This window comes from Coloeus monedula (assembly GCF_965178545.1).
Source record: "Coloeus monedula genome assembly, chromosome: 29".
In the NCBI taxonomy this organism is placed as follows: Eukaryota; Metazoa; Chordata; class Aves; order Passeriformes; family Corvidae; genus Coloeus; species Coloeus monedula.
The window spans coordinates 2,764,179-2,783,310 of NC_138809.1; the positions used below are offsets into that span (position 1 = coordinate 2,764,179).

The 19,132-nt window shown below is 66.1% G+C and overlaps 5 protein-coding genes across 6 annotated transcripts; 3 read left to right on the forward strand and 2 right to left on the reverse strand.

Moving 5' to 3' along the window:
• Positions 1 to 55: 55 nt before the first annotated feature.
• Positions 56 to 4,498, reverse strand: CTSS (cathepsin S). Its single transcript, XM_082298478.1, has 8 exons — positions 4,377 to 4,498; positions 3,788 to 3,987; positions 3,420 to 3,539; positions 2,804 to 2,959; positions 2,506 to 2,730; positions 1,631 to 1,796; positions 1,095 to 1,197; positions 56 to 255 (listed from the first exon to the last, which is right to left on the reverse strand). The coding sequence occupies exons 2-8, from the start codon at positions 3,911 to 3,913 to the stop codon at positions 156 to 158; spliced, it is 996 nt and encodes a 331-aa protein (XP_082154604.1). The 5' UTR covers positions 3,914 to 3,987; positions 4,377 to 4,498; the 3' UTR covers positions 56 to 155.
• Positions 4,499 to 5,234: 736 nt separating this feature from the next.
• RPS27 (ribosomal protein S27) lies at positions 5,235 to 6,886 on the reverse strand. Its single transcript, XM_082298877.1, has 4 exons — positions 6,845 to 6,886; positions 6,463 to 6,571; positions 5,855 to 5,965; positions 5,235 to 5,348 (listed from the first exon to the last, which is right to left on the reverse strand). Exons 1-4 carry the CDS (start codon positions 6,848 to 6,850, stop codon positions 5,320 to 5,322), a joined length of 255 nt encoding a protein of 84 aa, XP_082155003.1. The 5' UTR covers positions 6,851 to 6,886; the 3' UTR covers positions 5,235 to 5,319.
• A 484-nt stretch (positions 6,887 to 7,370) lies between these two features.
• Positions 7,371 to 9,605, forward strand: RAB13 (RAB13, member RAS oncogene family). Its single transcript, XM_082298900.1, has 8 exons — positions 7,371 to 7,525; positions 8,233 to 8,293; positions 8,376 to 8,436; positions 8,546 to 8,623; positions 8,715 to 8,804; positions 9,124 to 9,189; positions 9,324 to 9,374; positions 9,460 to 9,605. The coding sequence occupies exons 1-8, from the start codon at positions 7,402 to 7,404 to the stop codon at positions 9,535 to 9,537; spliced, it is 609 nt and encodes a 202-aa protein (XP_082155026.1). The 5' UTR covers positions 7,371 to 7,401; the 3' UTR covers positions 9,538 to 9,605.
• A 509-nt stretch (positions 9,606 to 10,114) lies between these two features.
• Positions 10,115 to 14,001, forward strand: JTB (jumping translocation breakpoint). 2 transcript variants are annotated; one of them, XM_082298675.1, is made up of 5 exons: positions 10,115 to 10,392; positions 10,476 to 10,534; positions 11,878 to 11,963; positions 12,059 to 12,138; positions 13,539 to 14,001. In XM_082298675.1, the coding sequence occupies exons 1-5, from the start codon at positions 10,331 to 10,333 to the stop codon at positions 13,693 to 13,695; spliced, it is 444 nt and encodes a 147-aa protein (XP_082154801.1). In that variant the 5' UTR covers positions 10,115 to 10,330; the 3' UTR covers positions 13,696 to 14,001. The 2 variants fall into 2 exon arrangements, with proteins under 2 accessions (XP_082154801.1, XP_082154800.1); XM_082298674.1 differs by having other exon boundaries at positions 10,117 to 10,392; positions 10,476 to 10,549.
• Positions 14,002 to 16,170: 2,169 nt separating this feature from the next.
• Positions 16,171 to 19,119, forward strand: SLC39A1 (solute carrier family 39 member 1). Its single transcript, XM_082298453.1, has 4 exons — positions 16,171 to 16,605; positions 17,150 to 17,377; positions 17,801 to 17,931; positions 18,329 to 19,119. The coding sequence occupies exons 2-4, from the start codon at positions 17,221 to 17,223 to the stop codon at positions 18,980 to 18,982; spliced, it is 942 nt and encodes a 313-aa protein (XP_082154579.1). The 5' UTR covers positions 16,171 to 16,605; positions 17,150 to 17,220; the 3' UTR covers positions 18,983 to 19,119.
• The last annotated feature ends 13 nt before the right edge of the window (positions 19,120 to 19,132 follow it).

The following is a 19,132-nucleotide window of genomic DNA, read 5'->3' on the forward strand; positions in this document are numbered from 1 at the left end:
CGACATTCCCACTTCCCACACCCCCCAGGATTCCCTCCCAGCCCGTGGATCCGACCACGGCACTGGGAAGCCACCCTGGAAGCGGAAGAATCCCTGCCAGGATGGAATCCACGGACAACTGGAGCCTTGGGATCGTGTCCGGAGTGCGGATCCGGCTAAATCAGCGGGTAGGAGGCGTAGCTGGCGATGCCACAGTGGTTGGAGGCGTTCCGGATCATCCGGATGTATCCCGCGTCTCCGAAATGGATGCCCCAGCTTTGGGAAGGGGGAAGAGAGATGGGGAAAAACTCAATTCCTGGGGAATTTTTTTGTTTTGTTTGTTTTTCCTGGGAGAGGAGCGGCGGATTCGGGGCTGAATTAATGGATTTGTGGGATTTCTAGTCCCGTGTTCCCTTACGGAATCGTGGGATTGTGGAGGTTGGAAAAGAGTTCCGGGATGGGAAAAGGAGCCTCATCCCAGTTTGGAATCGGGTGCGAGGGACCAGGATTGAGGAATGAGCCCTGGGAAGTGATTCCTGCTCCCCACACTTCCCCTCTGCTCTTCCATTTATTCAGTTCTCCCAGTTATTTTCCTGCTGGAGCAGCACCTGGATTGATTTCTGGGATTTTTTTGCCCTTTAGGAGTTTCTGGATGCAGCCAGAATCCTCCAGGGCCCTCCTGGTGAAGGAAAAGTGGCATTTTGGGGGTGTTGAAGCGACATTCTCCGCTCGGAATGTGCCGCCATGGGGATTGCTGGGAATTTGGGGTGGTTTAATCCTTGTTCTTACAGGAGAAAGCACCAGAAGCCTGGAAGCTTGGGTTGGAAAAGCCCTTGGAAATCACAAAGTCCAAGGCTGCCAAGGCCACCACGGAACCCCACGGATTTGGGCAGCTCCAAACAGAAAATGGTGGAATTCTGGAGCGGGTTGGGTTGGGAATGGACCTTACGGATCATCATTCCAACCTTTCCATGGGCCAAGAAGCACCTGGAAAAGGCCCTGAGGGACAAGGTGGGAGTTTGGGGGTATCCAGGGCTGGGAATTGGACTCTGATCCTTGTGGGTCCCTTGCAGCCAGGAATATTCCAGGATTCCCGGTGGATCTCCAGGGTTTACCTGTTCTTCACCAGCCAATATTCCTTGTTGTCCAGGGAGCCGTATCCCACCACCACCACCCCGTGGTTCACCTCCTGCGAGCACTGGGGGTCGTCGTACACCCCTGGAAGTGGAGGGAAAACCCAGAATTCCCACCGATCCCAGCCTCCCTCCAGGAATTTACCCCTAACCTCCCAAATCCCACCCAAATTCCGAAGGTTTCCTCACAACAGGGGCTGAAAGAACGTAAGAAGGTGAGTTTGAGTTTGGGTTTGGGTTGGAAGAGCCCTGAAGACTTCAAAGACCACCCCCATCCCATGTTCCAACCTCCCTCCAGGAATTAACCCCCAACTTCCCAAACCCCACCCAATTCCCGCTTGTCCCGGAAGGTGCCCAAGCTGGAAGAACGCACGGAATGGGCTTTGCCCCATCACGGAATCACAGCTTGGGTTGGAAGAGCCCTAAAGCCCATCCCATCCCAGCCTCCCTCCAGGAATGAACCCCCCCAACTTCCCGAATCCCACCCGATTCCCCGATATCCCGGCCGGAGCCCTCACCGGAGTGGTAGAGGAAGAAGCTGGGCCGCGTGGCATCGATGGCCACGGCCACGGGGCCCACGGTGGCCACGGCGTCCCTGAGCGCGGCCTCGTCACCCTGGGGCAGCTCCACGAAGCGGGAGCAGGAGGCGGCGCGGGCCGAGGCGTTGTAGCGGCACGTCCCGTTCTGCCGGGAAACGGGAATGAGCCGGAGGAATCCGGGGACGTTCCCAACCCCACCCCGGGCTCCACGGGTTTGTTCGGATCGAGGGTTTCTAGATATGGATTACGGAGGTTCCTGGAGGATCCTCAGCACAACCTTTCCCAGAGGATTCTCCGCCCTTTTTCCTCAAAAACATCGCTCCAGCCCCTTCTCTAAGGTTGGGATTCCCTTTGCAATCCTAACTAAAACCAGCACAAGCCTCCGTCTTCATCCTCCTCTTCCCTGGAGTCTCCATCCTCATCCTCCCCATCCACATCTGGACTCCGGGAACGGCAGCTTTTCCCTCTGTAGCTCCACACTTGGAGAGTTAAATCCCACTTTTCCTCGGATGGAGCTGTTGTTGCTCTGACCCATTTCCCAGGATCGTGTTTTTGGGAGGCTCCTGACCCATTTTTTCCTCCCCTCCAGCTCGTGTCCCGAGGAATGGTGAAATAACCAGGTAGGAATTCCATCTCCTGGTCCAGTCATTCCCCTCAAAATAGTCCCGAGGATCCTGGGATGGGTTTGGATGAGGAGCAAAGGTGCCACCGGGAAACCCGGGCAGAGGGAATTGGGTGGGAGAGGAGGAGGAGGAGGAGGAGGAGGAGGGGGAGGAAGGAAAACAGGAACAGAGCGAGCTGCCACAGCACTTCCATGCGTTTTCCTGGAGTTTTCCAAGCGCTTCCAGGCCCACCTGAGCCGTGTAGGGATAAGATTCCTCGGACTCGATGCCGCCGTTGTCGATGATGTACTGGAACGCCTCCGTCATGAACCCCCCGGCGCAGCCCTTGTTCCCGTACATCCCGGAGCAATCCACCAAGTTCTGGGCGCTCAAAGACACCAAATTCCCGGTTTTCAGCTTCACCTGCGCTTCCAGAGCTCCCACGGCGCTGAAAGCCCAGCAGGATCCGCAGGCGCCCTGGGAAAAGAAGCCGGGAGAGGCTCAGGAGCTGCCCCAGGGATGGCTGGGAGGCTCCCGGGGCGAGGCTCACCTGGTTCTTCACCTCGGTCACGCATCCCTTGTCCCGCCAGTCCAGCGCCTCCGGGATGTCGCCGACGGGCCGGGATTGGGATTGGAATGCGGAATTCCGACGGGGACGAGGACGGACCTGGAGCCCCGTCAGCGAAGCCGCCACCTCCTCGCTGGTCTGGGGGGAAGGAAAATTCCAGCGGGTGATTCCTGCTCTCTGTGAACACCAGCTGGAGGTGTCGGAGTGGGAATTCCGAGGTGGAAGAGTTGGGTTTGGGGAATCCTCAACTCCTTGGTTCTTTTCCATTTAATTTCCAGATTTTCATCAGAAAATTAAAAGCTCAGCTCCAGCTCCTCAAATCCCTGGAAGCTGGGTCATTAAACCCCATCTCAACTTTGGGACACGGAAGAGGGATGATCCATAAACATCCCAAATGACCAGGACGGCTCCGTGCACCCCAAATCCCACCCCAAGGAGTTCTTTCCTCACGGAATTCCGGAGCAGCCCATCCCTTGATCCCACAAGGATGGGCTGAGGGGGATGTCGGGAGTTTTCCCACCCCGGACCCACCGATATCCCGGTTCAGCCGCCCTCCGGGGGGAATTCCAGAGGGCTGGAAGTTGCTTCCTGCACCCACCATGTCTCCCAGGTGGTTCATTCGCAGCGTGTAGGAGCGCAGCCCCAGGGAATGCTCCAGGTTATGGAGCGTCACCAGCCACAGGTTCTTCTCCCACGTCAGGCGACGGAGGGAATCCTCCTGGAATTCCAGCGGGGCCCTGTGAGATCCAGGATGGCCCCTCCGGAGCCATCCCGTCCCAGTTCATCCCAGTAACGGCTGTTGGGAGCTCCAGGTGGATCATCCCCAGGGACCAGCAGTGCCAGCGGATCTTCTCCGACTGGTGGTCACCCCCCAGGAGAACCCCAGGAAATCCTGGGATATTCCCAGGACACTCCAGGACCCCTTGGACACCCCCAGGGCCCCCCCCCCCCCAATGACATTCCCACCTGGGGCTTGTATTCCTTTCCGTAGGTTTTTTTCCAGAGCTCCCAATGCCGGTCCAGTGCGGGGTCGGGGTGTCCCAGTGCCAGCCCCAGCAGGGCCAGCAGGGCGACGGGAGCCAGCGGCTCCATCCCGGGATTCAGAGAGGGAACGCCGGGAGCCGAGGACTCGGAGCCGGGATTGACCCCTCGGTGACAAATCCGGTCTGGGCAGGGAGGTGACAACAACACCCCGGTGACCTGGTGATGCCACCCGCCCGCCCGGACACGCATCCCAAAATTCCCTCGAGGGGACAATCTGGGAGCCAGCCCCGTGTCCGTGAGGACAGGCCCGGACACATCGGAGCCGCCCTGTCCTGGGGACCCTCCCAGTACCTGCTGGGACAAATCCCTGCCCAAAAAATCCCCAAATCCCTTGGTTTTATCCAACCGATGCCCTCCAGGACGGGATACACCGACAATCCCACAATCCAAGAGGAAGTTCAGGGTAAGACAGATCCCAAATCCACACAAATCCACTTTTCCCCCCTGAGTTTTACTTCCTCAAAGCGCTCCTGGGGGGAGGGGTTTAAAACACCAAACCGGCTCAAATCACCTCCAAAAGCTGCTCCGGAAGGGCTCCGACTTCCAGCGCCAGGCGGGGCTCGGGGAGGGGGATCCGGGAATGGCTCCGGAGGGTTCCCAGCGCTGGGACCCTCCGGGATTTGGGGTGCTCGGTGCTGGTGCCTCAGGGAGAAATCACGAGCCAGGAAATGAGGGAATGAGGAACCGAAAGTCCCGATTTTGATTTCGCTTCAGATCCGGGGTGGGTACAGGGGCTGGAGGCTCAGGAAAGCACCCGGGGGAGGGGACTTGTCCTTGCAGTACCCCAAAAAGCTGGGATGAGGCTCCCACTGGAGCTGGAGGGGGGGGGGGGAAATCCCAAAATCCATCTCAGGTCTCCCCGTTCCCACCTGGAGCTCCCAAAATCCACCCTCCGGGTGGGAACAGGAGACCTGAGGTCCAGGCTCACCCCAGCCCTGATCCCACCAGAGCCAGATCCTAGGGAAACATCCCGGTTATTCCCTTTTGGATGGGAAGAGGATCCACGTTAGGACCAGAGACACGGATCTTCCCAGTTATTCCCATTAAACCACAGCCAGAAAAGGTTTATCTGCATGGAATTCCCATGGAGTCCAGCTGGAGCATCCGAGGGGATGACAGGAGGGAAGATTTGTCCCACCTCAAGGTGGTTGTGGCACCAGCTGCACCTGGATTCCTCAGGAATCATGGAATGACCCCACGGATCATGTCCACAGCAGGGACACCTCAGCTCAGACACTGCCAGGGATGAGGGCAGCCACAAATTCCCTGGATAACCCATCCCGGTCCCTCACAGGGAAGGAATTCCTTCCCCAAACCCCATGAATCCCGCTGTCCCTGCAGCCAAGAACCAGAACTGACCCATTTTGGGTATTTTATCCAAAATTTATTGGTGGGAAGCGGAAGGGGCTACAGGGACCGGGCGGAATTCCCGTCTCCGTCGCATCCTGGCTCGCTCAGTGCTGCTTCCGCCGGAACGAGCAGCCTGGGAAACAAAACAGAAAACCTGGGAATGCTGTAAGGTCTTTGTATCCATCTGGGAATGGGAATCCCAGGTCTCCCAACCCAAATTTTGGGGAATTTGCCGCCAAGGGTTCCGAGGAGACGTTTCAGCCCAAACCGGACACGATTCTGAACCCCTCCCCGGGATCCCAACCCTCCCCAGAATTCCAAAACTGTCCTGAGGGGAAAACCAACCCCCTCCCAGTTTCCATGAGCCCCCTGGGATCCCACAATCCCCCCTGGAATTCCATAACCCCCAGCCCCCAAGGAGGAACCAGCCCTTCCCAGCCTTCCAACTCCCTCCAACAGGATCCACAACCTCCCCACACCCTGTTCCCCCCACCGGGGTCCCAAAATTACCCCTCCCCCCAAGGATTCCCAGATCCCCCCAAAGCCCCCCCCTTGAGCGACACATCCCCACGGAACAGCCCCGGATCCCTCCATCCGCCGGGATTCCCAAAATTCCGCCCCTCGCCAGGGATCACCCACCCTCGGTGAGCCGGGCCTTGCCCCCCGTGGGCTGGCACAGCACCGTGGAGCAGCCCACGCAGAGCACCACGGTCTGGGCATGGCTGAACACGGTCGTGATCTTGTAACAGCCTGTGGGGACAGCGAGGGGACAGCAGAGTCACCCGGGGGGGACAGCAGAGTCACCCGGGGGGGACAGCAGAGTCACCCAAGGGGGGACAGCAGGGTCACCCAAGGGGGGACAGCAGGGTCACCCGGGGGGGACAGCAGGGTCACCCAAGGGGGGACAGCAGGGTCACCCAAGGGGGGACACCAAAGTGACCCAGAGGGGGACAGCAGAGTCACCCGGGGGGGACCCCGCGACACAGAGAGGAAGCCCAGGGCACCCGGGGGACACTGGCAGGGACCCCGTGACACGTGGAGGGACACCGGGACAAGGAAAGAAACACGTGAAGGGACACGAAAAGGGACCCCAAACCACCCGGGGGCACAGGGAAGGGACATATGGAAGAGATATCGGGACATGGGGAAACACGTGGAGGGACCTCAGGACACAGGGAAGGGCAGCGGGAGAGCGGGGACAACACCGGGACACGGGGAGGGAACCCTGAAAGGCCCCCGGTGCCCACCGGGGCACTTGACGTCCATGAAGTAGGAGTTGGGGCTCTGCACCAGCCGCTTCTTCTTGTGCTTGCGCTTCTCCTCCTCGGGGGACGGGTGCAGCAGGTCCTTGGCGAGCTGCGGGGACACGGCGATCGGTCAGACCAGGGGACACCGCGGGGACACCGCGATCACTCCCGTCCCCCCTCCCCCCCGTCCCCTCACGCCTCTGCCGCCATCTTGGCGCACCCCCCCTTCACACCCCTCGCCCCCAGCGCCCCGCGCGCCCCCGGTCCCGCCGCCCCTCCTGCGCCTTCCCCGCGCCCTCGCGCCCCTCCCTGGCCCCGCCAGGCGCGGTCCCGCGGGGCTCGCGGGGGCGACAGCGCCAGAGCAGGGTCGGGCCGCACTCACGGGCATGGCGGCGGCGGCGTGAAGGACCGGAAAGGGACGGGCTCAGCCCCGCACCGCCATTTCCGCTGTGGGGCGGCGCCAGGGGCGGAAGTGGGGCGGTGCCATCTTGGGACGGTAGGGTGGGTAACGCCATATTGGGAAGGTCGCTCATTTTAGCCACCATTTGGGGAGGTCGTTAAAGGTTTCGCCACCTCGGGGAAGGTCCCTCTTAGTGCCGCCATTTGGGGCGGTCGTTTCCGCTGTCGGAATTTGGGAAGGTGCCTTATTCTTGGTACGGGCGTTCGTGTTTCCGCCATCTTGAGAAGGTCGCTGTGCTGCCGCCATCTTGGGAGGGCCGCTCCGCGCCCGCCATTTTGGGTCGGTCATTTGAACCGTCGCCATCCCGGGAAGGTCGAGGCCGCGCCATCTTGGGAGTGGCATACCGGACTCGTGACGTCAGGCGAGCCCTGCTGTGACGTCACCGGGGCGTGGCGTCACCGCGGAGGGCGGGGCCGCAGCCAGGCCCCGCCCGGGGGGGGCCGGGCCGGTCCCGGTGGCGGCGGGCGGTGGCGGGGGCCATGGCCAAGGCCTACGACCACCTCTTCAAGCTGCTGCTGATCGGGGACAGCGGCGTGGGCAAGACTTGCCTCGTCATCCGCTTCGCCGAGGACAACTTCAGCAGCACCTACATCTCCACCATCGGTGAGTGGGACCCCCGGGACCCCCCCCCCCCCCCCGCCCCACCGGGACCCTCCCACGGGATCCACCCCCCCCCCCCAACTGGGACCCACCGGGATCGCCCAACCCGGGACCCACCGGGATCCCGCAATGAGACCCCCCCCCCCAAACCTGGGACCCTCCGAGACCCCCCGGGACCCCCCAGTGGGGCCGTCCCCAACTGGGAACCTCCGGGATTCGCCAGGACCTCCCAATGGACCCACCGAGATTCTCCGGGACCCCCACGCTGGGACCCCCATCCTGGGACCCTTCCGGGATCCCCCAACAGGGATTCACCGGGACCCCCCTCTCGGGAATCCCCCGGGACCCCACTTGGACCCACCGGGACCCCTCCCAGAACCCTCCACCCCGGGACCCCACCGGGACCCCCACCCTGACACCCACCGGGACCCCCATCCCGGGATTCACCGGGACCACCCCGTCCTGGGACTCCCAAAACCCTCCGGGACCGTTCACCCTGGGACCCCCACCCTGGAACTCACCAGAACCCCCCATCGGGACCCCCTTCGAGGAACCCCCACCCCGGGATTCCCCCCGTCCCGGATTTTGCCCCCCCCCGTTCCCGGGGTGCCAGATGGTTACTGGGCGCCGGGACAGCGGCACTGGGAGCACTGGGAGGGGACCGGTTCTGCTCCCCCCGCCCTCCCAGTGCCCCCCTCCCTTTTCCCCAGGGATCGACTTCAAGATCCGCACTGTGGATATCGATGGGAAGAAGATCAAGCTGCAGGTCTGGTGAGTTGGCGGAGGGGGGTCAGGGGAGGGTGTGGGACCCCCAAATTCCCCCAAAATCCCCAAAACCGCCCCGTTTCCGCAGGGACACGGCGGGACAGGAGCGCTTCAAAACCATCACCACGGCCTATTACCGCGGAGCCGTGGTACGGGGAGCGGGCTGCAGCTCGGAGGGGGGGCCCTGGGGGCGAGGACCCCACCCCAAAACTGCGGGCAGGGGGTCCAGGCCTCCCCCTGACCCCCGATCCTCCCCAGGGCATCGTCCTGGTGTACGACATCACGGACGAAAAATCCTTCGAGAACATCCAGAACTGGATGAAAAGCATCAAGGAGGTGGGTGGGGGGATTTTGGGGGGGTGCGAGGGGGGGGGGAGTCGGGGGAGGGTCGTGGGGGTCCTGCCCGTGTTTTCCCCTCCCTCCCCAGAACGCCTCGGCCGGGGTCGAGCGGCTCCTCCTGGGCAACAAGTGCGACATGGAGGGCAAGCGGAAAGTGCAGCGGGACGCGGCCGAGAAGGTGGGCGGGGGGGCTCGGGGGGAGTCTGGGGGGGCCTCTGGGGGGCTGCGAGGGACCCGGGGTGCTGGGGGAGCCTGGGGGGGGGTCCATGGGGCTGAGACTGGGGGAGGGGGGTGGCTCTGTGGGGCAACGGGGGGTCTGGAGGAATCTGGGGTTGGGGCGTCCTGAGGGCTGGGGGGTCTTGGGGATGGGGCTCTGGGGGTGTCCATGGGGCTGGGGGGGGGTCTGTGGGACTCGGGGTGTTTGTGGGACTGGGGGGGGGGTCACAGGAGGGTTGTGGGGGCTCCGTGGGGATCACAGGGGGGTCGCGGTCCCTCAGCTGGCGAAGGAACACGGGATTCGCTTCTTCGAGACCAGCGCCAAGTCCAGCGAGAACGTGGAGGAGGTGAGGGGGGGTCCCGGGGTGGGGGAGCTGCTCCCCCAAGTTCGGTGGGATGGCGGGGGTCCCTCCCTCCTCCTGGGGGGGGGTTCCTGGGCGCTGCCCCCCATCACTGAGCAGCCCCCTGTCCCCCCCTCCAGGCCTTCTGCACGCTGGCACGGGACATCCTGCACAAATCCTTCCGGAAAGCCGTGAGTTGGGCCGGGATTGGGGGGGTGGGGGGCAGGCGGGGGACCCCCACCCTCATTGACCATCCTCCTCCCCCTCTCTTCGCAGCCCCCCGGCGGCAGCAGCAGGGCCCTGCTGGAGCCCGGCCCCCCCAAAAAGGCCGGCGGGAGATGCTCCCTGGGATAGGGGCTCGGGACCCCCCCCGAGACCCCCCCCGGGAACCCCGGGGCAGCGCAGGCGCCTCTCCGGGGGGAATTTGGGGGGAATTTGGGGGGGATTTGGGGCTGCCCCCCCTCCCTCCTCGTGCCATAAAGCCCCGCTGTGCCTTGTCCCGGCTCCGGAATCTCTTTGCGGGTGGTTGGAGGGGACGGAACGGGGTCAGGGTCGGGATGGGGATCGGGACCGGGATCGGGACCGGGATCGAGGCCGGGATTGGGATCGGGACCGGGACCGGGACCGGGATCGGGATCGGGATCGGGATCGGGACCAGGATCGGGACCGGGACCAGGATCGGGACCGGGATCGGGATCGGGATCGGGACGGGCGGTGGCGAGGCCCCGCCCAAGCCACGCCCACAACACCAAATATGGACAGAGGCCACGCCCCCAGGGACACACGCGTCTGGAACGCGCAGCGAAGCCACGCCCACCTTCAAGACCACGCCCCCAGCCCTGGCCGAGTCCTACGGACACAAAACACCTCCCCTTCACCCATATCCACGACCCTAATTAATCCCCACACCACGCCCCTAATTACAATCCAAACCACGCCCCTAATTAAGCCCCAGACCACGCTAATTATGCCAAAGCCGCGCCCCTTTTTCTGGCCACGCCCCCTCTGCCATTGGCCCCGCCTGCCCCTCCCCGGTACCCGCCGCGATTCCAAGATGGCGGCGCCGCCGTCGCGGCGGGGCCGGGCCCGGTAGTTCCCGGAGGATCCCGGCGGTTCCTGAGGGTTCTCGGCGGATCCCGGCGCCCCGATGGGGCCCGGCGGCCTCACGGTGCTGCTGGCGGTGCTGAGCGCGGTGCCGAGCAGGCTGCGGTGAGGAGGGACCGGGGGGAACCGGGAGGTGGGAGGAGCGGGCCCGGTGCGGGGCCCTCACGGCTGCGCTTCTGTGCCCACAGCCCGGCGGCGGCGGCGGCGGCGGCGGCGGCGGCGGCGGCGGCGGCGGCGGCGCCGCCAAGTGAGGAGCGGCCCGGTGAGCGGGCCCGGGCCGGCGTTTGGGACGGTCCCGGGGGACTCGGACCGGGGTCTGGGGGGCTCGGACCGGGGTTTGGGGTGCTCGGTCTGGTCCCAGGGGCTCGGACCGGGGTTTGGGGTGCTCGGTCTGGTCCCGGGGGCTCGGACCGGGGTTTGGGGTGCTCGGTCTGGTCCCGGGGGCTCGGACCGGGGTCTGGGGTGCTCGGTCTGGTCCCGGGGGCTCGGACCGGGGTTTGGGGTGCTCGGTCTGGTCCTGGGGGGCTCGGACCGGGGTTTGGGGTGCTCGGTCTGGTCCCGGGGGCTCGGACCGGGGTTTGGGGTGCTCGGACCGGGGTCTGGGGGCCTCGGACCGGGGTTTGGGGTGCTCGGACCGGGGTTTGGGGGCTCGGACCGGGGTTTGGGGTGCTCGGTCTGGTCCTGGGGGGCTCGGACCGGGGTTTGGGGGCTCGGACCGGGGTTTGGGGTGCTCGGTCTGGTCCTGGGGGGCTCGGACCGGGATCTGGGGGCCTCGGACCGGGGTTTGGGGGCTCGGACCGGGGTTTGAGGTGCTCGGTCTGGTCCTGAGGGGCTCGGACCGGGGTTTGGGGTGCTCGGTCTGGTCCCAGGGGCCTCGGACTGGGGTTTGGGGTGCTCGGTCTGGTCCTGAGGGGCTCGGACCGGGGTTTGGGGTGCTCGGTCTGGTCCTGAGGGGCTCGGACCGGGGTTTGGGGTGCTCGGTCTGGTCCTGGGGGGCTCGGACCGGGGTTTGGGGTGCTCGGTCTGGTCCCGGGGGCTCGGACCGGGGTTTGGGGTGCTCGGACCGGGGTCTGGGGGCCTCGGACCGGGGTTTGGGGTGCTCGGACCGGGGTTTGGGGGCTCGGACCGGGGTTTGGGGTGCTCGGTCTGGTCCTGGGGGGCTCGGACCGGGGTTTGGGGGCTCGGACCGGGGTTTGGGGTGCTCGGTCTGGTCCTGGGGGGCTCGGACCGGGATCTGGGGGCCTCGGACCGGGGTTTGGGGGCTCGGACCGGGGTTTGAGGTGCTCGGTCTGGTCCTGAGGGGCTCGGACCGGGGTTTGGGGTGCTCGGTCTGGTCCCAGGGGCCTCGGACTGGGGTTTGGGGTGCTCGGTCTGGTCCTGAGGGGCTCGGACCGGGGTTTGGGGTGCTCGGTCTGGTCCTGAGGGGCTCGGACCGGGGTTTGGGGTGCTCGGTCTGGTCCCGGCGGGCTCAAAGCGGGATAGATCACGGGCTGGGAGAAGGATCTGTCCAGTAGCTGGGGTCTTGGTCTGGGGCTCTGTCCGGTCACGGGGGGCTCCCGGCCGGTTCCCCCTGACGGGATCCCCCCGCAGCGAGCCCCGCGGTGGCCACGCCGTGTTGGCGAGTGGAGCAGTTCGTGGTGGCCCAGGAGTGCACGCGCTGCTCCGGCTTCCAGATGGTGAGTGCGGGTCCCTGGGGGCTGGGAGGGGTTGGGGTCCCCCCTTTACCCCGGGGGTCTCTCCCTGACCGACCCCTCCATCCCTGCGCTGGCAGAAGACGATCCTGGCCTGCGGCCCCACCGGCTTCATCGAGAGGATCAACTGCGCCTCGTCCCACCGGGATGAGTACAAGAGGTGGGTGTGGGGCTGGGAATTGCCGTGGGATCAGGGCTGGGAGCTTCTGTGGGATTTGGGCCCAGAATTACATTGGTTTGGGGACTGGGGGCATCGGGGCTGGGAATTGCCATGGGATCGGGGCTGGGAATGGTCATTCTTGTGGGGTTGGGGCTGGGAATTGACGTGGGATCAGGGGTTTGGGACTCCTGTGGGATTGGGGCTGGGAATGGTCATTCGTGTGGGATCGGGGCTGGGAATTGCTGTGGGATCAGGGCTGGGAATGGTCATTCTTGTGAGATTGGAGCTGGGAATTCCCGTGGGATTGGGGCTGGGAATTCCTGTGGGATTTGGGCCCAGACTTACATTGGTTTGGGGACTGGGGGCATTGAGGCTGGGAATTCCTGTGGGATCGGGGGCTCGGGACTCCTGTGGGATCGGGGCTCCTGTGGGATCTGGGCTGGTAATTCCTGGGGGATCGGGGCTGGGAATTCCCATGGGATCGGGGCTGGGAATTCCCATGGGATCGGGGCATTGGGGCTCCTGTGGGATCGGAGCGTTGGGGCTCCTGTGGGATCGGGGCTGGGAATGGTCATTCTTGTGGGGTTGGAGCTGGGAATTCCTGTGGGATTAGGGGCTGGGAATGGTCATTCTTGTGGGGTTGGGGCTGGGAATTGACGTGGGATTAGGGGCTCGGGACTCCTGTGGGATCGGGGCTGGGAATGGTCATTCTTGTGGGGTTGGAGCTGGGAATTCCTGTGGGATTAGGGGCTGGGAATGGTCATTCTTGTGGGGTTGGGGCTGGGAATTGCTGTGGGATCAGGGCTGGGAATGGTCATTCTTGTGGGGTTGGAGCTGGGAATTCCCATGGGATTGGGGGCTCGGGGCTCCTGTGGGATCGGGGCTGGGAATTCCCATGGGATCGCGGCATTGGGGCTCCTGTGGGATCGGAGCGTTGGGGCTCCTGTGGGATCGGGGCTGGGAATGGTCATTCTTGTGGGGTTGGAGCTGGGAATTCCTGTGGGATTGGGGGCTCGGGACTCCTGTGGGATCGGGGCTGGGAATTCCCATGGGATCGGGGCATTGGGGCTCCTGTGGGATCAGGGGCTCGGGGCTCCTGTGGGATCGGGGCTCGGGGCTCCTGTGGGATCGGGGCTGGGAATTCCCATGGGATCGGGGCATTGGGGCTCCTGTGGGATCGGAGCATTGGGGCTGGGAATTCCCATGGGATCGGGGCATTGGGGCTCCTGTGGGCTCGGGGCTCCTGTGGGATCAGGGCTCAGGGCTCCTGTGGGATCGGAGCATTGGGGCTCCTGTGGGATTGGGGCTCCTGTGGGATCGGGGCTCGGGGCTCCTGTGGGATCGGGGCTGGGAATTCCCATGGGATCGGGGCCGGCATTCCCACGGGCCGTGCTCCGCAGCTGCCGCTCGGCCGCGCTGGAGGCGCAGCGGTTCTGGCACTTCGTGGGCTCCGCTCTGGGCGTGGCGGCGGCGGCGGCGGCGCTCGTGGTGCTGCGGCAGCGCGTGCTGGACCGGCGGGCGCTGGAGAAGGTCCGCAAACAGATCGAGTCCATTTAGCCAGAGGTTCCCGAGGGGTTGGAGCCGGGAATTCCGCTCACCCCGAGCGGCCACAGGAGAAGTAGCCCCTGCCTTGGTGCCCGGAACTGGAATCCCTCTGGGATCTGCCCTGGGAGAGCATCCAAGGGATTCCCCGGAGCGGGATGTGGAATCAATCCTGGTCGCTGCTCCCGGAGTGATGCTGTGTTTGTCCCGTGGGGAGGATCCCTGTCCTCCCCAGCACTGGGATCTGCTCTGGGATCATTCTGGGCGTCCCCAGGGTCCCACTCCAGGAGAGGGATGTGGAATAAATCCTGGTCATTGTTCCTGGAGTGACACTGTGTTTGTTTCATGGGGGGATCCCTGTTTCCTCCGGCACTGGGATCTACCCTGGGAGCATCCTGAGGGTCCCTGGGGACCCACTCTAGGAGCAGAATGTGGAATAAATCCTGATTAATGACCCTGGAGCAGCACTGGAATGTTTGTTCTCTGAGGCGTCCCCATCCCCTCCATTCCCGACCCCCCAACATTCCATGGGGTGCAAACAGTGTGTGGGTTTATTCTGGAGTGTCCCCCCATCCTGGGGTCTCCCAATCACATCTCATCCCCGTGTCCCCGTGTCCCTGTCTCCACATCCCGCCGGGAAGAATTGGTCCCTGGATCCCTCTGGGGGGGGCGAATCCCATCCCCAGGCCCCCCCTCGGCTCCATCCCCCACACCAGATCCCAGCTCCATCCCCGACATCCACCACGGGAACGGGGATTCTGCGGCCGGTCCCGGCTCCCGCCGCGTCAGGATGTTCCTGGAGATCACTGCGGGAACAGGGAATGGGATGGGCAGCGCCGAAACGGGGGGCGGGGGGCGGCGGGGGCTGTCCCCCCCCCCCCCCCCCGCCCCATCCCTGCACTCCCGTTACCTCCGGTGGGTCCGAGGCCGTCCCGGCTGCCGCCCCGGCGGAACGGGCTGGAGCTGGGGAGCAGGATCAGCCCCAGGGACAGGAGCAGGATCTGGGGGAGGGATGGGAGCCGTGAGCCCCGGAGCGGCGCCAGGAAGCTGGGGGGGGGTCCCGGGGGGCTTCCGGGGGGCCGTACCAGGACACACGTGCCGGTCTGGGCGGGCTTTGTGGACGTTTCCTTGATCAGCGCCTGGAGCTGCCGCAGGAGTGACCTGCGGGAACGGGGGGTCAGCTCCGGGCCCCTCCTGGTGCCATCTTCCCGGTGCCCCCTCCTGGTTCCGTGCCCCGCCCAGAGACCCCCTCCCAGTGCCTCCTCCCGGCTCCGTGCCCATCCCGGAGCTCCCGTTTCCCCCCCGAGCTCACCCGTTGCTCTTCTCCAGCTCCTGGACCTTTTTCCGCAGCTCCTGGTTCAGTGCCGAGCACGCGGCCGCCCTGGCCGGGCAGAGACAGGGACAGTGACAGGGAGGACACACCTGGGCGCGTCGGGATAACGGGAATACCGGGAAGGCATCGGGATAACGGGAGCGCCGGCCCCACCTGCTCTCCAGCCCGTCCAGGTATTCCTTCTTCCTCCGCCGGCTGTCCTGCGCCGACTGCTTGTTCCGGATCTTTCTCCGCACCTTCTTCAGGAGCCGCTCCTCGGCCTGGGGCACGGAGGGGTCACTCCTGTCCTCCCCCGGTGCCCCCCCCAGGCCCCCCGTGTCCCCACACACACCTGGGTGAGGGGCAGGTCCCCGGGCAGGGTCACCCCCTCCTGCGCCAGCAGCCGCTTCTCCTCCTCCGTCAGCCGGAGCTGCGGGACAGGGATGGACTGGGAGGTCTGGGCTGAGCTGGGGAGGGGTCCGGGGATGAATTGGGGGGTGCAGGGACTCACCGCGGGTAGGGGCTCGGGGGCTCGGTGAGGGGACAGCTCGGTGCCGGGGAGCAGCGCGGGGTACAGGGGGGTGCTGAAGTCGCAGACCACCTCCAGCAGCACCGGGGGGGGCCCGTCGGGCCGGGGGGGCTCCGGGCTGGTGCCGAGGCCGCAGGCGATGTCGGGGTTCACCGTCAGCCCCAGCAGCTCCTCGGCTCCGCTGCCCTGAGGGGATACCGGGGACACGGGACGGGGATCCCCGGGACGTCCCCGGTGTCCCCGTGGGGGTCCTGCCCACCCGCGCCCCTCCCACCCCCACTCACATCATCCTCCGGGAGCCTCAAGGTCTGGAAGCTCAGTACCGGCACCGGGAGCGAGGGGGGATCCAGGAAGAGCCCGTCCGGCTCCGGGAGCTCCGGTGCCTCCATAGGAGTTCCCTGGGGACACCCCCGCGGGAGCCCTGGTGCCCCGACGCCCGGGGATGAGCCCCCTGCGCCCCCTCCTCGGGGTCCCCCGGTCTCCACCGCGGTCCCCGGTGGTGCCGCCGCCTCCTCTCGGTGCCGGCGCTGGGCACCAGGATCTCCGGGATCCCGGGGAATCCAGCCAAGTCCCGCCCCGTGCCGGGAAGGGCCGGGATCATCCCTCCCCCAGCGGGGCTCGGGGCACCAGGGGCAGCGGGGGAGGGTGCGGCTGCCCCGGTACCGCGTCCCGGAGGGTCTCGCGGGGGAACCGAGAACGGAGCCGGGCTTGGGGCAGCTCCGCTGCGGTCGCCGGTGGCTCCGGTGCCCCTCGCATCGCCCGGTAACGGAGCCCGGGAGTGGAGGAACGGGGGGATGCTCCCAGTAACGGGGTCCGGGAGTGCAGGAATGGGGGGATCCTCCAGGTAACGGGGTCCAGGGCGGGACACGGCGGGGACACGGAGGATTCCCCCGCCCCGCCCGGCCGAGCGGACACGTGCGCGCTCCCGGGGCCGCGGGGCCGCGCGGGTTCCGCTCGCTCTCCATTGGCTGCGGCGCACGTCAATCAGTGACGCCACCGGAGAACCTGCGTCGCTATTGGCTGAGTACGCGGCGCCGGCCCCGCCCCCCGGAGTTCCCGGGACGCGGTTGGGATGAGGCGAGCGGTGAGTGCGGGGGAGCGGCGGGAACGGCGGGAACGGCGGGATCGGGGGGTCCCCGTCCCTCATCCCGGCCCTCAGTCCCTGCTCTCGATCCCGATTCCGATCCTACTCCCCGAAAACCCGATCTCTGATTCCCGGTCCCGGACCCTATTTCCCGATTCCCGGGTCTCGATCCCAATCCCGTTCCTTGGTCCCGGTTCGCGGTCCCGGTTCGCAATCCCGGTTCTTGATCGTGGTCCCAGTCCCAGTCCTGGTCCCCAGTCCCGGTCCTTGATCTCGAACGCGGTCGGTGGTCCCCAGTTCCCCATCCCGGTCCCGGAAAAACCAGTTCCCGGTCCTGGTGTAGGAAACCCGGATCCTGATCCCGTTCCTTGATCCCGGTCCTTGATCCCGGTGCCCGGTCCTTGATCCCGGTCCCTCTCCTTGTTTCCACTCGCCGTCCCTCCCCGCCGCCCTGTCCGTGTCCCGGGGGCCCCGGGCGGGGGGGTCGGCGCCGGGTGAGTCACCGGGGCCGGGGGGCGGCTCTGACCGGCCCGTCCCGTTCCAGCCCCGCTTCCCGGGGATGCGCAACGCGGCTCGGAGCTTCCCCGGCGGCGGACGCTGAGCTCCGGCAGCGGGATGGACACCGGGACCGGGGCCGCGCTGGCCTGGAGCCCCGGGGCGGTCTCGCAGCCCCCGCCCGGGCTGGGGGTGAAGTTGGGGTCGCTGGTGGTGCTGCTGCTGCTGCCCCTCGCCTGCGGCCTCGCGCCCCTCTGGTGCTTCCGACAGCCCCCCGGTACCGGGGGTCAGGGGGACCTGGGGGGGTCCGGGAGGGTCCGGCGGGTTCGGGGCATCCCGGGGAGTGGGGGGGTCTCAGAGGCTCCTGGGGAGGCTGGGGGGGGGATCAGGCATTTGGGGGGGGGGTTGAGGGGTTTTGGGGGGTCTGGGGGATCCTTGAGGGGATCATGGAGTCGGGGGAGTCTGGGGGGTCTCAGGTCGTGGGGGGGTCGTGGGTGTCTGGGGGATCCTGGGGGCTCCTGGGGTTTGGGGGTCTCAGGGTTCTCAGGGGTTCTGGGGAGTCTGGGGGTGTCCTGAGGGTCTAGAACAGTTTGGGACTGGGGCTGTCCCCACATCAGGGCTGTCCCCATGGGGCCTTATGGGGGTGCAGGGCTGAGAGGGGCTCTCATTGGGGTCTCTGCCCCCCAATTTCCCCCTCCAGACCCCCGCAGCCCTGTGCTCAGCCTCGTGAGCTGCTTCTCCGGCGGGGTTTTCCTGGGCACTTTCCTGCTCGACCTCCTGCCTGACTACCTGAGCAGCATCGCTGCGGCGCTGGAGGGGCTGCGTATCACGGTGAGACCCCCGGGATGCCACCGTGTCCCTGTCCCTGTCCCCACGGGTGTCCCCATGGCCGGGATCGGGGTCAGCAGCTCCGGCTGCTGGGCTGGGTGGGGAGGGGGTGGCAGGGACAGCGACAGCGGGGATGGGACGGTGAGAATGGGACAAGGACAGAGGATGGACAGTGCAGGGTGGACAGCAGGAATGAGGTGGTGGGGTGAGGACACAGAGGATGGGGAAGGGACAGCGGACACAGGGACAGCAGCGCCGCACCGGAGCAGCCGGAACGGTGACAACATCCCTGGAGCTGCCAGGAGCCCCTTGTGCCCCCGTGCCCCGCATGACTCATGGAAAGATCCTTCCTCTACCCTCTGCTTCCCCTTCCCCACTGACCCTGCCCCCCTTCCCGCAGCTCCAGTTCCCTCTGCCGGAGTTCATCCTGGCCATGGGCTTCTTCCTGGTGCTGGTGCTGGAGCAGGTGACGCTGGCACAGCGGGAGCTGGCGGAGCCGCCCGAGGAGTCGCGGGCGCTGCTGCCCAACGGCTGCATCCAAGCCACGGCTCCCGGTGGGCCCGGGGGCTCGGTGGCATCACCGGTGCCGGTGGCCGGTGCTCCCGGGGCGCTGCGGGCTGGGGCGCTGGCGCTGGCCCTGGCGCTGCACGCGGTGCTGGAGGGGCTGGCGCTGGGGCTGCGCCAGGGCGATGCGGCCACGCTGCGCGTGCTGCTGGCCCTGCTGCTGCACAAGGGTGCCGTGGCCTTCGGCCTCTCGCTGGAGCTGCTGCGGAGCCGCCTGCGCCCGCCCGCCGTGGCCTCGTGCCTCGTGCTGCTGGCCCTCATGTCCCCGCTGGGCGTCGGTGTGGGCACGGTGCTGGCGGTGGGCGCGGGGCCGCGGCAGCACCTGTGCCGGGCCGTGCTGGAGGGGCTGGCGGCCGGGACCTTCCTTTTCGTTACTTTCCTGGAGATTCTGCCCCAGGAGTTGGGGGTGCCCCAAAACCGCATCCCCAAGGTCATCCTGATCCTCGCCGGCTTCGCGTTGGTCAGCGCCATCCTCTTCGTCAAGGGGTGAGATCCCCCCAGCCTGGGATCCACACCCTCCCCCCTCCCCGCCCCCGGAGAATCCCATGGAATTCATGTACACCCCCTGCATCCTCTTTTCCGAAGTGCCAAAGTGCCTCTCCCATCATTGTGCCTCAGTTTCCCTGTCTGAACCATCCTC

Bases quoted from the DNA above. Each gene is read 5' to 3' on its own strand.
- JTB (XM_082298674.1), top strand. From the start codon at position 10,331: ATGGGGCCCGGCGGCCTCACGGTGCTGCTGGCGGTGCTGAGCGCGGTG. The intron at 10,550-11,877 runs GTGAGCGGGCCC...ATCCCCCCGCAG, and splicing joins GCCAAGTGAGGAGCGGCCCG to CGAGCCCCGCGGTGGCCACG. The intron at 12,139-13,538 runs GTGGGTGTGGGG...CGTGCTCCGCAG, and splicing joins CACCGGGATGAGTACAAGAG to CTGCCGCTCGGCCGCGCTGG.
- CTSS (XM_082298478.1), bottom strand. From the start codon at position 3,913: ATGGAGCCGCTGGCTCCCGTCGCCCTGCTGGCCCTGCTGGGGCTGGCA. The intron at 3,540-3,787 runs GTGGGAATGTCA...CTGGAATTCCAG, and splicing joins GAAAGGAATACAAGCCCCAG to GAGGATTCCCTCCGTCGCCT. The intron at 256-1,094 runs GTAAACCCTGGA...CCCTTCCCAAAG, and splicing joins TATTGGCTGGTGAAGAACAG to CTGGGGCATCCATTTCGGAG.
- SLC39A1 (XM_082298453.1), top strand. From the start codon at position 17,221: ATGGACACCGGGACCGGGGCCGCGCTGGCCTGGAGCCCCGGGGCGGTC. The intron at 17,378-17,800 runs GTACCGGGGGTC...TTCCCCCTCCAG, and splicing joins GTGCTTCCGACAGCCCCCCG to ACCCCCGCAGCCCTGTGCTC. The intron at 17,932-18,328 runs GTGAGACCCCCG...CCCTTCCCGCAG, and splicing joins TGGAGGGGCTGCGTATCACG to CTCCAGTTCCCTCTGCCGGA.
- RPS27 (XM_082298877.1), bottom strand. The intron at 5,966-6,462 runs GTGGGCACCGGG...CTGTCCCCACAG, and splicing joins CATGGACGTCAAGTGCCCCG to GCTGTTACAAGATCACGACC. The intron at 5,349-5,854 runs GTGGGTGATCCC...TTTGTTTCCCAG, and splicing joins CAAGGCCCGGCTCACCGAGG to GCTGCTCGTTCCGGCGGAAG.
- RAB13 (XM_082298900.1), top strand. From the start codon at position 7,402: ATGGCCAAGGCCTACGACCACCTCTTCAAGCTGCTGCTGATCGGGGAC. The intron at 7,526-8,232 runs GTGAGTGGGACC...CCTTTTCCCCAG, and splicing joins CACCTACATCTCCACCATCG to GGATCGACTTCAAGATCCGC. The intron at 8,805-9,123 runs GTGGGCGGGGGG...GCGGTCCCTCAG, and splicing joins AGCGGGACGCGGCCGAGAAG to CTGGCGAAGGAACACGGGAT.